Source organism: Cryptomeria japonica, chromosome 3, assembly GCF_030272615.1.
Source record: "Cryptomeria japonica chromosome 3, Sugi_1.0, whole genome shotgun sequence".
NCBI lineage: Eukaryota > Viridiplantae > Streptophyta > Pinopsida > Cupressales > Cupressaceae > Cryptomeria > Cryptomeria japonica.
In genome coordinates, this window is record NC_081407.1 from 322,442,107 (window position 1) to 322,460,243 (window position 18,137).

At 37.1% G+C, this 18,137-nt stretch overlaps 1 protein-coding gene across 4 annotated transcripts in view; it reads left to right on the forward strand.

Moving 5' to 3' along the window:
* Nucleotides 1-18,137, forward strand: part of LOC131035922 (uncharacterized) — a 284,939-nt gene that overhangs the window by 58,631 nt on the left and 208,171 nt on the right. For all 4 annotated transcript variants that reach the window (XM_057967692.2, XM_057967691.2, XM_057967693.2 and 1 more), the window contains exons 5-6: nt 10,250-10,345; nt 10,466-10,615. In XM_057967692.2, the coding sequence (XP_057823675.2) occupies nt 10,250-10,345; nt 10,466-10,615 (246 nt within the window). The remainder of the gene's footprint in view (nt 1-10,249; nt 10,346-10,465; nt 10,616-18,137) is intronic.

Below are 18,137 nucleotides of genomic sequence, written 5' to 3' on the forward strand. Positions count from 1 at the left end.
TTATTCCCCAACAGGGGGAACAGGAGACGATACGGAGACCTGTCACCAGTACCGTCCAGCCTACACCCATCGTGGATAGAGTATACGAGCGAGGGGAGCCTAGTGGTTCTCAGTCACAGATACTACCGTATCATGATCCCTACTGGTGCGAGGGAGATCCAGGTATAGTAGGTTTATATTGATTGATTAATGTTTTGATGATAAAGAATGGTACTAACAAAGATCTGTTCTACTGCCACAGCTAATGTGCAGGAATGGCGTTCCTTGATTCAGCAGGCAATGACAGACATCTCCATGATAGCACAGATCCCTAGTTCCTCCCAGATTACCTACAGGCCTCAGGGGAACGCGGGTCAGCATGAGGATTTGTTTTTCCCATTCCGATTACAGGTAGATATATGGAGGGAGAGAGAGAGAGTCCTATCAGAGGACCTCCAGCAGGCACGGCAGAGGGAGAGAGTCCAATCAGAAGATCTCCATCAGGCGCGGGAGAGAGAGAGAGTCCTATCAGAGGACCTCCAGTAGGTACGGCGAGATCTAGTAGCGGCCCAGATCGAGGCTACCACCTATCGTGCGATCCTTATGGATAGGGATCATAGGAGTTCTTCGCGGAGTCACTCACGATCTGTATCGCGCTACACACCCATGGGTCCACCTCCGCGGCCAGATCAGGAGGGAGCATCCAGTCGACACTCTCCAGCCACTAGCCCTAGGGATAGGAGATGATTGTATGATGTAGGAGAGAGATCACATTTTGGATATATAGTGACCTATGTTTGTACACGATCCACACATATATATATATGTATATATACATGCTTCTCTTTTGTCTCAAATGTGTTATCTCTAATGCTTAAAACAATGTATGTTTTGTTTTGATTAAATCTAATACATTTGGTAAATGTACATGTATGTTCAGAATTTAATTTCTATGTGATTGATTTCTCAATGCTCCATGATTAAATTGATACATGTGTGACTTAATTAAAATATTTAATCAAGTACAACATTGATGATAAGGAAGAAATATGCATTAAGTCTAAGAATCATATAACTAATGTGATTTAATTTTGAACTTAAACACAACATGATACGATCCTACTTAACACACATAAAGACACTGTATAATATGCTAGCATAATGGAAATGTAAATCTTTCACAATTTACATAAATGAATTCAAGACAAACTATAAAGTAAGAAGGCACGCTTGTCAGGAACGAAGCAATATAGATTAAACAATATAACATTTAATTCTATTTTGCATTAATTAAGAAACACTAACATATTATCCAATGTTGAAGATAGATAAGAAATGAAGAATTTAAGCATAATATCTACGCAAGTGCATAGCATTGATAGGTTCTTTAAGAGGCGTACCGTCTACATCCGCTATTTTGTAAGCACCTGATCCATAATCCTCAATAACGATATATGGTCCAAGCCAATTAGGACTAAATTTTCCCTTTTCGGCCGGCAAGGCATTCACATTGCGCTGATTCTCATAAAGGACTAAATCACCTACTGAGAAGGAACGTTGAATAACCTTATCATTATAGCTTCGCTGTAGAGTTTTGTGATACGCTTGGATATGCTCAAGAGCGTTTATACGCTGTTCATCAAGCATCCCAAGCTGTTGAAGTCGTTGTTCTCTATAAGAGTCATCATCTATTATACCTTTAAGAGAAACCCTAAGTGATGGAATTTCTAACTCTAAGGGCATAATAGCGTCAGCACCATAAACAAGATTATAAGGAGTAGTTCCCGTAGCAATTCGTACACTCGTTCGGTAGGCCCAAAGAGCGTAGATTAGCCGGTTACTCCAATCCTTACCATGCTTATTTACAGTTTTACGAAGAATTTGCTCAATTATCTTATTGGATGATTCGGCTTGACCATTTGACTGAGGGTAATACGGTGTAGAAAATCGATGTTTGATATGATACTTCTCGAGGAATTTCTTCACGTCCTTGTTCTTAAACGAAGTTCCATTATTTGAGATAATAGTGGAAGGTATCCCAAATCGAGAAATAATGTTTTCTAGAAGAAATTGACAAATCACTTCAGCAGTAGTAGAGCGAAGAGGAATAGCTTCTACCCACTTCGTAAAGTAATCCGTTGCAGTTATAATGAAGGTGTGTCCTTGAGATGAAGGAGGAGAGATTTTTCCAATAAGATCCAAACCCCATGCGGAGAAGGGCCAAGAAGCTACTTGAGAGCGGAGTTCTTGGGCAGGAGCATGAATCAGGTTATTGTGTTGTTGACATTGATGACATTTTTTAACAAATGAAAAGGAATCCTTCTGCATAGTTTGCCAATAGTATCCCATACGAAGCAGCCTATGAACCAGGGATTTGCCCCCAAAGTGCCCCCCACAGGCACCCGAATGTGCCTCTTCAAGGGCAATAGGGATTTCCGACTTGTTAAGACAACGAAGGAGAAGACCATCATAACCCCTTCGATAAAGGACATTAGAAAGGATGATATATCTAGCAGACAACTTGCGGATTCTAGCCCTAGTGTTCCTATTAGCAGAATCAGGGAAGGTACCATCGGTCAAATATCTTACAATATGCGAGAACGATTCAAAAATTTGATTGTAGCCTAAAAAACCATCCATGAAGGATAAGAGGGCATGTCCTGTCGTAGAATCAACTATCATGTCAATGTTTGGAAGAGGGAAATCATCTTTTAAAGAAGCCTTATTTAGATCCCGAAAGTCGGTACACATTCTTATTTTGCTATCTGGTTTAGCCACAGCGACAATGTTTGAAATCCATGGGGAATAGTCAATAGGGCGGATAAATCCAGCCTCCAATAATTTTTCAATCTCAGCTTTAACAAGCAGAGCCACCTTAGGATTCATTTTTCGAATCTTTTGTTTCACGGGCTTAGCATCAGGAACTAAGACAATATTATGAGTAACGATCTTAGGTTCTATACCAGGCATGTCAGAATATGCCCAAGCAAAGATCTCAGGGAATTCATGCAATAGTTCTTCATATTGTTTCTGTTCCTCTTCATCCAAACATTTCCCAATTTTAATGACTCTCTTTATTGCAAGGATCCATCCTAACATCAGTGGTGTCACTTATGAGAAGATTACTTTGTTGAGGAGTATCCTTTAACTGAGGGAATTCTTTCACAATCTTATCGTTATCAATCTCCTTTCCAAAATAGGCTTCAGTGTTCAAACAATAAGGGAGTCCCCTATTGTGATGATAACGAGGAAGAGTGTCATAGGCTCCCAAGAACTCAGCTAAAGCATCGTCGGTAGGGAAGATATCTAGAGCACAATCACCTGAGGAAGCCTCATCAATATACTCAGGGTGTTGTATTGATAGAGATGTAGAAATAGCAGATGTAGAAATAGCATTAACACTAATGCATGGTCTTTTAGCAGCTTTAGTACGTCTGCAGGGATTAAAGCCAAGTCCAAAGGCATAATGTTGAAAATTAGTCTCTAGAGGAACTCTTATCCCTTGTTCATTAGCACCACAACCTTTTCCATGATACCCATGCTTAGCGAAAATGCGAAAACCACAACCATAACGATCAGCCATTTCAAGAAGAGAAGGTGGTTTTTCATAAGACAAAGAATCAAACTCTTCATAATTATAGATGTGAGGAGAAGAAGTTTGAGAAGCGGCCACAAAATTATTACTCATAGCTTCAGGTAAGGTTGATTGACTTTTAGCTTCTTCTTTCTTTTCAACTTTGTGATTTTCAGCTTCTTCCTTCTTTTCAACTTTAAGTTCTCTAGAAGGAATCTTATATTCACCCACAAAGGTAGGATTAAAATCAAGAGATCCCCAATCATCTTCTGCGAGAACCTTCTCAGGATCAAAATCCTTTTTATGTGTAGTTTCAAGTCGAGAAGGATTTTCTTCAGGAGATCCGAATTCATCCAAAGGATTTTGATCATCGGAAAGCGAAGACTCATCGATAAGTTTCTTGTTTAAAGAGTCATCACTAGACGAGGATGGCTTAGAAGAATCTCCTTTGGAATTAGATGTTTGTAGACAAGCTTGAAAATTAGTATCACCCATCAAGGTATATGTCTTATTGTTATAAATGAATTTAACTTGTCTATGCAATGTAGAGGGGACAGCTTGCATGCTGTGAATCCAAGGCCTCCCTAATAACAAGTTGTATGTTAAATTTCCCGGCATAACATGGATAGGAGTAGGCAAAGTAACAGGTCCCACTGTGAGAGGTAAGGTAATGATACCCAATGAAGTCTTAACCACATTATCAAAGCCACGAATGGAACGAGAGTCAGGCTCCATAAGAGAAGTATCCACATTCATCTTATGCAATAGATTGATGCTACACACATTAAGGCCAGAGCCATTATCTACTAGTGTTCGTCTTATAGCAGTGTCTTTCATGACAACCACAATCATCAAGGGATCATATTGTTGTTGGACTTCACCAGTAGGCAACTCATCTTGCGTAAACACAATTTGAGGTTTAGGATTCATCACGGAGTTAACAAAAGATGCTATATTACTAGATGTATTCGGTGGAGGAACATTCAAATCTTTCAAGGCATCTTGTAACATTCCATGATAAGCGGAAGAAGTTTGAATGAAATCCCAAAGGGATATCTTAGCAGGGGTAGCTTTGAGTTGTTCTATGAGATCATATTCCTTACCCATAACTTGCGAAATACGGGGAGCTTGAGGGAGAATTGGTTGAGGATTAGGAAGAGAGACTGGAATAACAGGAGGAGGATTAGGTTGCCTATTATTTCTGGTATGATAAGTATGGGCAACCGCATGATAACTCTCTCTAGTTATTTGCTTAGCATAATTGTAAGGACTTATAGGTTTTCTTCCTTGTACGGTGATGATTGGTTTATTCGGAGTACAAAAGGAATCATGATCATACCTCCCTTGGACAGTAAGGAGAGGAGTCTTAGGAATTTGAAAGGTGGGAGAAGGATAAGCACCTTGGACTTCAAAGAGAGGTTTGTTATATTCATTCAAATTTATCATGTTAACCAATTTAGAGGTCTTGTTTTTGTTTAAAGGTTTCGACAAAGCCACAAAGTCATCAAGAGCATCATCCAACAAAGCATGATCATATCGATTAAAAGGTTTGTCTTTTTATTCAAAAGGAGACATCTCCTCATAGAGGGGATTATTGAAAACAACCATGTTACTAGATTCAGGGGAACAGTGGATAGGAATGTATCCTTGAGAGGAATCATTCGACTTATCTTTCTCATCACACCTAAATGACATAGTAACAAGGTTTATGAGTTTTTGGTAAAATGAAGGTTTAGCATCCTTAGGGTTTAAAAACTCATCTAAAGCTTCATCTAATTCATCTTGGCTATACTCATAATAATCATCAAATGCATGAACATTTTGCAAATAAAAATCTGACATTTTGAAAAGATTGCATAAAATTTAAACACACAATGCAAACAAACACAAGCTTTCTCTTTTTCTTTTTTTCTTTTCCTCTTTTAATGAAATGAAATGAAAACACACTAAATCTAGATCTAGATCTAACACATGCAATGCAAGAGGAAGCAATGATAGGTTCACGTCAGGTTCACCAAAATGTGTAGGGGAAAAAAGCGAGACTAGGTTAATCATGCCCTAATCCTACCTTTTGACACACATTACGGAATACGAAAGAGCCTAGAGATATCGCACAATTGGCTACTTCTTTTGGTGAAAGAGAGAGCCACGGGATATCTATTAGGATTTCTATTCCCTTGTTGAAATTGTAAGATCAAGTAATGCAAGTTCAAACCCTAATCTCAAAATGCAAGTATGAACTAATAACAAGATTGCAGAATTGAGATTAAACAATGAACAGCTGTAAGTGTAAGGATAAAACAAGAATGCAGATATGTACCCGGAGTCGAAATCGGACTGAAAATGTTCGGGACGGGGGCGCGGGCACCACTGTCCTGAAAACTGCACCGGAAACCACTGTTCTGCACCCTGAAACACTGTCGGAAAGTCGTCGGAAAGCTGTCTGTCCGGAGGACCAGGGCGCCCAGCGCCTCTGTCCCAGGGACCAGGGCGCCCAGCGCCCTTGTCCCGGTCTTCTGAGCTGCAATTTCACACAGGGTTCTGCCTCAGCCTTCTCTCTCCGGATCTGTGTCCCGCGGCGTCGTCTGAATCCCGAAACCTGCAATAATATCTGAAAAGCGGGAGGGGCGGCTATATAGGGTTTTGCCTTAGTCAAACCCCCGCTTCGGTGATTTCCACCTCCACGAATAGCCAAGTTGTTTTGTAAAATGTATTGTGTGTGCAGACCTAGTGTGTGTGCAAGGTCCAAAATGCAAGAAAGCAAACTAGAGCAACCTAGAAAGTAAACCCTAATTGCTTGTAAATGATAATGTAAATGCTCTAAATCAAGATGCAATGTGATCTAAAGCATGAATAAATGATGTATCAAAGCTTATGCAAAGACATGAAAACAATACAAAATCATACCCAACCCTCAAGGGAGGAGTACAAGCCAATCTTCAGTCGGTAATCTCCTATTGTTCTTCAATGTCCTCCAAGCCCTAAGTGGATGAATGAATTTGATAGATGCTTGATAGAAAGATGTTATAAGATGTTGAAGTCCTCAAAGATCTGCTCTTTCGCTGCATATGAAGTTCCTGGAAACAAAAATCCGATCCCTTCAAATGAGAAAAGAGAGCTCTTATGTATGAAACCCTAGGTCGTAAATTCGTATTTTGGCCGACCTAGAGATTGAATATCCCGCCAATTTCTTGGGGTCAAGCTTTATTTTATGATTGGATCGTGCTCCCAAAATTTCGGGAAAAATGTCCGGGACCATGTTGCACGGGCGCCATGGTCCCGACAACTTTTCACCAAATTTTCAGGGCCATCGGATATGATGATTTTAGAGAGAATTCCGAAGTTACAGGTGATTTCGAGATGTTTAGACCCCGAAACCAAGCCCCCAAGTTCGAAATAGGACTTAATTAGGGTTTTTGATTAAGTGGTGTATTGGAAGAATAAAATGCGAAGGGCACGCTTTAGTGAAAGGGCCCAACTTTATGATGTAGAAAATGATGAAATAGGGCCTTAGACCTAATTAATTTGATTAATTAAGTGCTTAAGGAGAAATGCAATGCAGAATGCAAAATGCACTAAGGCGGGTGCTAAACTAGGTGCGAAATTGTACCACCCTAGCGAGTTTGTACAATTTACGACGCTACACATCTAATCACCATACTCCTAACAATTAACCTTCCATTATCGAATTATTAAAATGCATTCATTTCGTTAAGCAACAATTCACATTCTGTCATCGAATTATTAAAATGACATCAAAATTTAAGTTTAGGGATTCATAGAATATATCAAATTCAATATCAAAATTAAATAAAAAATTTTAAAATGTGATTCACATGACTGATCAATAATTAGTTATATTATTATAGCACTCACACAAATTAAAACAAAACTTTCTGATTTCAATGTTCAAACCCAAGGCTTTCATAGCAAATATTAAAAGAACATAGTACTAGTTTAAGTGCAACCATATTTAATCTCTAGCACCTTGTTAAGTAGAGGAATGACAATTGTCTTAGTTCTAGTGTATCCTTCCTATGCCACACCAACCATCTAATAAGGTCATTTTTTACAAAAGTAACCCTATTTGCCTCAGCCTTTGGTTTGCTGAAAGTAGGAACTTGAAGATTGACAAATTGAATTCAATGCTTTAGAAGTTGAGTTCCATCCTTAGCATTGTCCATCTTCCTAGGGATTTTGATAAGCCCTCCTTTACCTTATCATCACTAGAAGGAAGAACCTTTGGAGTTAAGAGCATAGGAAGCTATATGAAGGGTGGTGTTTATTGTGTTCCACCTCTTTGTCACAATAGATGTGATATGCTCATCACAAAATTGTAATTTAGGATCCTTGCTACAAATTGTCTGTTTAATTTGATCAAGCTTGTTGTCAAAAGTCTCATTGGCTCATAGCTACGAGAGTCTAAATCAACATATCTAATTACCTCCACAAGTGATATGATAGAGCAAATATATCTACAAGAACCTTTTAAAACATTTAAACAATACAAATTAAAAAAAATTGAAAACAAAAAAAAAAGATTTAAAAATAAATTTAATGCTATTTTTTTTCAAAAATAGAAATTAAAGGTAAAATACTAAAATAAACAACAAACATATTACATAAATTTATTTTACCTGATAGTTGACCACTAAGCATCATCAAGCACCTTTTGTCTTACCTTTTTGTTTTCTACTATGGAATTGTCTTGGTTTTATATATTATAAGTGTGCACTTTGTTGCAAATCGGATTGTCTGATGGTTATAAGGATAGCCTTCGGTAATTGGAAGTCATAAAGAGATAGAAAATAATTAAAGAAGGGAAAAGGAAGTACCCTAAATTGTTGGATTTGAACCTTAGCTCTAAGATTTATTAGAAGCCTTTGGGACACAACAACAAACTATTGTGTGTGCTGTTGAAGGATGCCAGATATGGAGTCATGAAGTTACGGGCTTGGTGGCAATTGCCCATTTTAGCTTCCTATAGTCTTAATAGAAGCGTTCCTCATAATGATTCATCCATGAGAGGTTTCGATGGAATCAAACATGAATTAAGACACTGAATTGTCACATATTTGTTGGATTTATACTCTCAAAACATGTTTATAGCCTTGTTTTGTTTTTGTAATTCTGCTTTTCAAGGCAAGATTTTATTGCAAGAAATCGCTTGTGCTCTATAAACTGGAATTCCCTTGAGTGAACTTCAAAATATGTTTCTTTATATATGGCTGAGCATTTTTCCAGTTTTATTAATCTATGCCATATCATTTTAGCTGTTTACCTGGAATAGAAATTAAACAAGTAATCTATTTTGTCATGTCAGCATTAATATGTACCTGGACAATTGCCTCTGGACTCAAATCATTGTGTCAGAATTTTTTCTGTATTTCATACTTTGTTGTATCTTCTTTTGATTCTGATTGGACCTTAATGAGGCATTTAAAATTTATGCGAGGTACCTGGACAATTGCCTCTGTGGTTAATCAATGTATAAGAGGTATTTAAAAAATAGGCTAGGAACCTGGAGAATTGCCGCTAGATTTAAATCATTGTGTAAGAGGTTTGTGTATATTTTATGCTTTGTTGTATCTTCTTTTTATTCTGATTGGGCCTGAATGAAGTATTTAAAAAATATGCATTGGTGGAAACTGATAGAATATTATATCACACCTATATTTATGTTCCGTCTCTTAACGAAATTGGCTTCCTTAACAGTTCATTGATGTAGAGTGTTATAATGTACAGCTGAGGATTACTGACACTTTTAGGGGTTATGATGTGCAAGGTGCAAACCTTAAATTTGTTTCTTAAATTGATCTTTTGAAATTCTAAGGAGCTCACTCTTCAAGTTCAATTGGATGGCTTTGTGACAAATTAAAGAGTTATTGAGTGTGCTAGTGAAGGTGGTTGGAAATGGAGGCAAGAAGTAAACCACTTATTGGTGATCATCATTTGTAGCTTCCCATGGTTTTTGTCAATGGAAGCTGTGTTCCTTGTAAAAGTTCATCCATGAGAGGTTTTGATGGCATGAAACATCAGTTTATATATGACTTTTCTCCTCTTTGGTGGAAGAGTTCTCTTAAAATATATATGTAGTTTTGTCTTTTTTAGAAGAATTCTGCTTTTGAAGCCAACATTTTATTGTAAAACATTGCTTGTGATCTGTAAAGCAGAGTTTCCTTGTGCTGGCAACTTAAAAATATGTTTCTTGTTATATAGTTAGTATTTTAAAAGTTTTTCAACCTATATTGTATTGCTTTAGCTGTTCAATTGGAATAGACAAGAGACATAGTTTTTTCGGCATGATAGATTTACCATTTCCTTTTGAAGAGGCGGTCCAGGTTGGGCACCTGAACTTTGCATTTTGATTTAATGAGTGTGTGAGTTGAAGTTATATAACTGTTGGTTTGTGTGCAATTCATGCTTTGTTGTATCTTCTTTTGATTCTGATTGCACCATAATGATGCTTAAAAACATATTTGAAGCTGGGAACTGTCAGAATATCATAACACTCCTATTTGTTTTCAGTTTGTACAAAGAACTGGTTTCTGTAGAAGTTCATTGAAGTTGAATATGATAATCTAAAACTCTTGATTATTTACACTTTTGAAATTATAAGAGGACCACTCTCTTGGAAGAAATATATAATATAACATGAGTATTGATGCTTTTGATTTATGCTTATTTTGTTGAAAGGACATATCAACTGAGAAGGCATTTCTATTTAGTCCAAGATTAAGTGAAGAATATGCTATTTGGTTGGGAACAATACCAAGCTTATCCTACTTGAAGGTATGTGGTAGTATTTCAAGTTTTCTAATAAGATTTTCTTTGGAGTGACTCTTCATATGTATTTATTCCAAGACTAGTATCTTAAGATTCGTTCTTTTGATGTGCGTTCAATCTTTTCAGGAAAAATATGAGGTAGATGAAATTTATTATACCGATCAGATGGAAAGCATTTTAAGGTCTCTTGCCATAGGGAATGAAAATGTGCTTTTATATCTCTTGCACGGTCTTAACACAGACAGCAACAAATTCTCACAACCTGCAACTTTTGAGGTAATCTGTAATCTAATTTTTTTTATTGATTTATATTGATGCAAATGGGACAGAGGTTTCCACCATTTATTGTATGTGCATAAATTGCTAGAGGCTCACAAAATCATAAACAAGCAGCTTAAAATAAACAAAATAAATTCAGTAGTGGATTCTTGATTCCCTTTTTAAGATTTACCAGCCATTTTTTATTTCTTTCTGGTACATTTTATTACTTCAATTATTTTACATTGCATTAGTTCCTCTTTTTTCACTGTTTCTTCACAGTATCATGGGTGGACGTGAATTCAGATTTTCTGCTTGCTTCTTATCACCAACCCTCAGGATCAGTCAAACTATAAACACTAACTGAATTTGTATATTTTTTAAAGAATTTTTTCGGAATTCTGAGCTGAGTAAAATCTTAAGTGTCATTAAGTTGCGAAGCTTAAAGTTGATAAATTACTGGTGCACTGAAGCAGAATGTAGCATGGGACTATATAACATCTTTCCTTGATGAAACCGTGGGCTGTGCCCAAATAGCAGAATTATTATTATTTGATCAGCTTTGGCAAGCATCAAGATTTGTGTATAATGTAATTTATAAACAACTGACATTTCTCTTTAATGATTAATCATCAAATAAATCTCCAGATGAGAAATAATGTATGGTGAAGAAGATATCCTCTGTAATGTACACAATGTTTAGTACTTTCTAAAATGATAAATTAGATTCTTATTAACTAGTGATGTCAAAAATCATTATGAAGTTTTATATATTTTTTGCCGAAAGGTAAATTTCACTCCCCATTTTATTCTGGACTTTTGGTAGATTTGTGTGAGTGGCTCGATGTGTGGGCAACATTAACAGCCACCATAATTTTCTAAAATATGAAACTTGTTAATAATAAATAAAGAAAACATTTCCAAGAAGTTAGTACATTCAAGGCTCAGAAAACATGGTTGACAGTAAATCATTTCTTTCTATGTACTGTGGCTATAGAGGAGCCAAGGGGATTTTGTTACTACGACATATTCATCTTAGTCGATATGGATTTTATACATGCAAAAAGAAAGATTCAGAAGACCTGAGGTGGCAATCTCATCGCAATGTAAGCATAAAAAAGTAGGGATTGACACTTGGAGTCATGTAGATACCTTTCTGCACAGATCAGATCCATGGTAACATTGATCTGGTCTATAATCTATAGTATGAAATCATAATGTAACATTCTTGTCTCTCAGCTTTGAAGACAGATGAACTTTGAGTTTTTGTCCTAATATGTCTATCAATTATCATACTTATATATGGTTCAAACTAATTGCCATTTGTGTCGATAGGAAGATCAACTTTCCTGTATGTATTTGGTATCTGCTTGCACTATATACTTCTGTTTTTATGGAAGTGATAAATTTATAAAAAGGAGTGGATCCAATGGTCAAGAAAATCGATGGAAAAAATTCATGCTACCATATTATATATCATATTGTTTTCAAGAACCAAGGCAAGCCAAGAATGTAATGTGCTAAGTATAATTTTGTTTACGCTTCTCTATCTGTGATCATGGTTTGAATCTATTTTCACTTCTTTCACAGAAGAAATAGCTGGAATCTTTGTAACTGAAATTTCAGAAATAAAGATGATTTAATGCTTTCAGACATCAAAATGCTTTAAAAAAATATTAAGGTTAATGTAATAAAAAGATGGAAATGTTGTGATCTCTGTCCTTAAACCAGATTATATTGGCTCCATTTTGATTCTGCAAAAGCTACTATATATTGATAAGAAAGTATGCAAATTATGGAAGGATGTGTTAAGATTAACGATCATTTACCAGACTGTTGTTGTTCTTAAGACTATGGAATCTATTATTGAGCATATCAGAATCGACATTGGGAAATAGGCAAACATATTTAGTAGTGTGAATCCTTATAAAAAAGTTGGTTCAGTGTAAATTAACTTCACAGACATGCAATTCAATACTGGTTTTTGGATACCCTTGGAGTTTTAAGGTCCTGTTAATGAAAATGCCTTGTATGTTTTCCTTGGGAAGTGAACCTATATTCCGTACCGAAAACCACAATTCTGCAAAGAGCTTCTTAGAAATGGGAACTGAAACTTTAAGCATACATGCCTCTGCTAAACCACTTGTTTAGGGAAAGAATAATGTCCATGACAAACCTTACAAGGAGACCCCCATCAATCTGAGTGTCATTTAAGTTTGCTGACCCCTTTCACTGTTGTAATTTGTCAATGCTTATATACCCATGTCATAACTCTATGGACACATGTAGATTACTAATGGTGCACACAAGGTCTCATAACAAACTGTAGCATTAAGCTCCTGAAATAGGCTCCATGACACCACCATCCATTCAAACATCCTTGTAACTCTCAATACATGCTGAAGCCACACATATTGATATACCAAATACAAGCATGAAAATACAATTGAGTCTGTAAGCTTTATATTTCATTTCAGCACATCCATGCCAGCCATAGATAGTTGGCATAACTGCAATTGTTGATTTTTTGTGGAGTTAGGCCAAAATATATTTTGTAATTGCTTTTTGGGAGGAATATGTACCAGGTCCAAGACTTGTTAGAGGTCATTCATTCTTGAATAGCACAAGGAATTGTTGAGTTGTTGAGATTGTTGTAGTTTGTTGGATTTGGTTGTTGGACTCGGATATGTTGTTGTCATTGATGTCAACATATTCCTGTGAGTTTTTCTGGTGAGCTTGTGAAGATTTTCTGATCCGGTTTGTTGTTCTTTGGTTATCGGTTCCTGGTGTTTCCTGTTGGTGTTCTTGTCGGTATTCCCTCCAATATATTCCGGAATGATCAGATCTTGTGCTGAGATTTCGGGATGTTGTTTGGGATGATCTTGTGCATCTTCATTTTAGATGGTTCGTGATTTGGTGACCCGCACGATATATTTCTTCGTCATAGTTGCTGTTTGGTTGTGTTTTTGAGCTTTGAGACGTTGACCGATGAAGATTTGATTTGAGGTGTTGGTGCAACTGTTTCGGATGATTCTAATGTGTTTGCTGGTGTCTCCTAATCGTGTCCTATTTGTCTTGGCGATCGGCATTGATCGTTGTGCGATTTTTGGTGATTTCTATCAACTGGTGATGATTTGTGTGTTATGTGGTATTTTTGGTGGTGTAACGTGTTGTGGTTGATCTTGGCACGATTTTTGGTGGATGTGATCATTTGGAAATTTGAATTAGGTCCATGGTATGTAATGTAAATCATAATACTGGTTCGGTGGTCGATCTTTGTATCGTGTAATGTAATTTTTGTATTTATGAGTTGATGGTTGAGGGTTTAGCTGACCTTGCTATCAAGGTCGATGATTTGTATATATAGGTCATATACTTATGTAATTTAGTTGTTGATGTGATGTCTGCATTATCAGAGAGAGTTGTATGTGCGAAAAAGAGATATATCATTCGGTGAAGTTGTGGTGAGATCGGTGTTGCAAAGCAGACAACCGTGCTTAACCGAAACTGTTATCAGGCATATGTAGATGCTACTATTGCAGTTCATTTTTTCCGGATTGTAGTCCAATTCATTTTGTAAGTTAGTGAGACTTCTTTGAGGGTTGGAGCCTTTCGGGCATATATCTTTTGGGCAGTGAGCCTAGGCAGTGTGCCTGAATGCATGTGCAGTCCCCATTGTAATATTTTCACATACTACTACAGAGTATCATCTTATTGTGGGTAGGTTCCCACTGTGGTTTTTCCCTTAACCAGGTTTTCTACGTCAAAAATCTTGGTGTTGTGTTGTGCTGTTCGTTTGCTTATCTTTCAGTTGTTGCAGTTTAGCAGTTTATGCTTTGGTGTTTGGTTATTTGATTTTCGATGAAGACCAATTCACACGCCCCCCCCCTTTCAGTCTTCCTTCTTGATTGCTACTACAATTGGTATCAGAGCTAGATCCTCCGGTAGAAGCTTAATCGCTTGGGGAGATCTAGGATGGCAGCTCAAGGTATTCTTTTCAAGAAGGACAGTTTGAGGTTTGATGGAAGCAACTATAGTGTGTGGAAAAACCGAATGGAGGTGCACTTGAAATGTCTTGGAGAAGATTACTAAGAATGTCTATGTTGTTCCTCAGAATGGACCATCCACTCCTGATGAAGTTAAGGAAGTTGAATATAATATTAGAGCGAAGGAAGCATTACTCAGTGCCCTGACTGATTTTGAAATGACAAATGTAATGGAACTTTAGACTGCACATGAGATCTGGGTGAAGCTTGAGATTGTATGAAGGTGATAGTCAAGTGAAGGTTGCTAAGTTGCAGAGTTTGAAAGGAAAGTATGAGACATTGAAGATGGGAGATGATGAGAACATACATTCATACATGGCTAAAGTGAATGAGCTTGTCCTTGGTATCAGATGTGCTGGTGGGAAGATTGAGGAAGATGAGATTGTTGCTAAGGTGTTGAAATCTTTGCCTTTTGCTTACAAACATAAGGTTGCTGCTATAGATGAGATCCAGAGTGTAACTACAGTAACAAGAGATATTTTGGTTGGAAAACTTGCTGCATTCGAGTTGAGCGAATTTGGAGAATCACATGGAAAGTCTGAGACAACATTTAAAGCATCAACATCTGTCTCTGGTAAGCAGAAGTATGATCTTGATGAATGTAGGATATCTAAGTATGAAAGACAAAGAAGAGAGATTGCAGAGCAAGAGAGGGAGCTTGATGAGCTTCAAGCATTGATTGCCCGAAGGTTGCCTAAAGGTGCCGGTAAGTATGATGAAAAGTTGCCTTTGAAATGTTTTACTTGCAATAAGATAGGACATTTTGCTTCTAGATGTCTAGAGAGAATGGCTAAGTATGACATACATGATAAGTTTGATAAGTATGATAGGAATGATGGATATGAGAAGCATGAGAAGTATGATAAGTCTTACAAGTCTAACTGGAAGCTTAGGAACCAGAAGAACTGTTATTATGCTGTAGATGAAGGTGTTACAAATGAAGAATCAGAAGGAGATGAAGTTGTGTTTATTGCCATTAAGGAAGATGGACCTGTGCCTATTGATTCCACTAGCTGTTTTGTTGAAGAAAAGGCTTTAGCTACAAAAGTTGAAGAAAAGAGTGTATGGGTGATTGACAGGGGTTGTTCACATCATATGACTGATGATAAAAGCAAATTTGTGTGAAAAAGTATGATGGTGGAATAGTCAAATTTGGAGATGACAAAGCTTGTGTAATCTGTGGGAGAGGTTTTATTTCTTTTGATGGTAAGCATAACACTGATGATGTCTTGTATGTTGAAGGTTTGAAGCATAATCTTTTGAGTGTTGGACAGATGGTTGACGAGGGTTATGATCTGCAATTCAAGGATGGTAAATGCAAAATCTTGAATGCCTCTGGTATAGAGATTCCATCTGGGACTAAGACTGAAGGTAACATTTTTCATTTGAATGCAAGTGAGAAAAGTTGTTTGATTGCTAAGATAGATGAGAGTTGGTTATGGCATAGAAGGACATGTCATGTAAACTTTGATTCATTGATAAAGATTAGTTCTACATGTGCTGTTTGAGATTTGCCTAAGATTGTTAAACCTATTAATCCGATATGTAAGGAATGTCAGTTGGGTAAGCAAATAAGAATTTCTTCCAAGAACAAATGGTATACATCGGATGGATTGTTGGATCTTGTGCATACTGACCTATGTGAACCTACAGATGTTAGAAGTGTGCAAGGTGATAGATACTTTATGCTGCTAATTTGTGATTATTCTAGGATGATGTGGGTTGTCTTTTTGAAGGAGAAATCAGAAGCATTTGAGAAATTCAAGATATTCAAAGCTAAAGTTGAAACAGAGTTCGGATTGAAGCTGAAGTGTTTGAGATTTGATAAAGGTGGAGAATTCTGTTCTGGTGAATTCAATTCTTTCTGTGAGATGCATGGAATCAGAAGACAACTTTTTGCTTCTAGAACCTGTTGACGTGTGTTTTGTACACGATCATACACAGAATAAAATACCAATAGGCATCTTATCCTCTCTTGAGAAAATAGTCTCTAACTGCTGAAGATTCGCATAAAGGATCAGTTAGGAAGACTCCAAGGTTCTGTTAGTAGGGTTTCTACGTGTGGACAAGCTCCAGTGGTATGATGTGATTTGCTGGAATCACAAGGGGACTTACATCTGTTGATTGAACTTCCGATCTGCTTTGCTGGGACACAGGCTCTTACTGGCTTAGATTTGAAAAAATGAAAAAGGATGGGGCGAAGAGAGGATCTAATCCTAATACTAAGAATGTAAGAGCAATGATTGATCTTTGATGAGACTCTAACTAGGTCTTGTTTTGACATCAATGGACCATCTCCACAAGGCTAGTGCGATCTTCTAAGGGAAGCTTTATGATGTTCAAATCATCACCGCAGGCATAGACACCATCAAGTTGATGCATATCAATGAAGAAGCGACAAATTGAAATTGAGCTTAAGCTGAATGATTCCAGTTGACTACACAAGGCAAGTCTGCAATCAACAAACTGCTAGTAGTATGGATATACGAATTCCACCATCAATTAATTACATTTCCTCCATTCATCTAATCATCTACCATCTAGGATTGAAGACTCAACAAGAAACCATGCAAATTGCAAGAAACGACACACTTCACCATTACTTCAATGAAAATGGAGTTTGTTTACAATCAATGGCAACAATTTTTTGCCTTGTCCTCCTATTCTACTCTAATTACTATTCTATCAAACTACTCTCTATCTTCTAACTCTCTAGCTATTGTTAATTAGCCTTTACAAATGAAATGCCTGGGCTTATATAGTGCCCACAAGACAATTTGATGGCTTAGATCAATTCGAGATCAATGGCCAAGATTTTACAATGAAAACCCTAATTAGGGTTTGTTACAACCATTACATAACATTTAATGCTTGACCAATGATAAAATTGTATTGCTTGGACACATGTCCCTTCTAGAAAAATCGACCAACGGATAGCCGGGGTAGGTACATCGGAGTTTGTGCCACCTTCCATGAGTTAAGTACATTGAATCTGGACATGCTGAGGTGGACCTCACTAATTGGAGAAATGATGACTGGGATGCCACCTCATCTGACACTTGTAGCTTGCTAGATATTCAATTTGATGTCGTTGAGAGGCTATCTTTAATTAACTCTTGTTCTAACTCCTTTTGTCCTTGATGTGCAAGACGATTGATGTACCTTGCCTTGGAATGCTGGATTTGGAAGAGGTCGCCCTTGTCCTGGCTTGATCGTCCCGACGAAGACCGTCCTTGATCCGGCTTGATTTTCCTTGATGAGATCTCCATTTGATGCCTACACAACATTTCAAAATTAGTAACATGATTTTGCAATGAATAACTAGATTAAATTAATTTTAGGAAACCTCATGATAAGTCCTTGAATTATCATTTCCTAAAAACGATTGGGCTACTACAATTCAAAAATTCAAAATTTGAAGGTCATGACGATCAAAAATCAAAATCAAAACAATAAATCCATATCGCCATACCTCACTTGAGAGCTAACTCTAG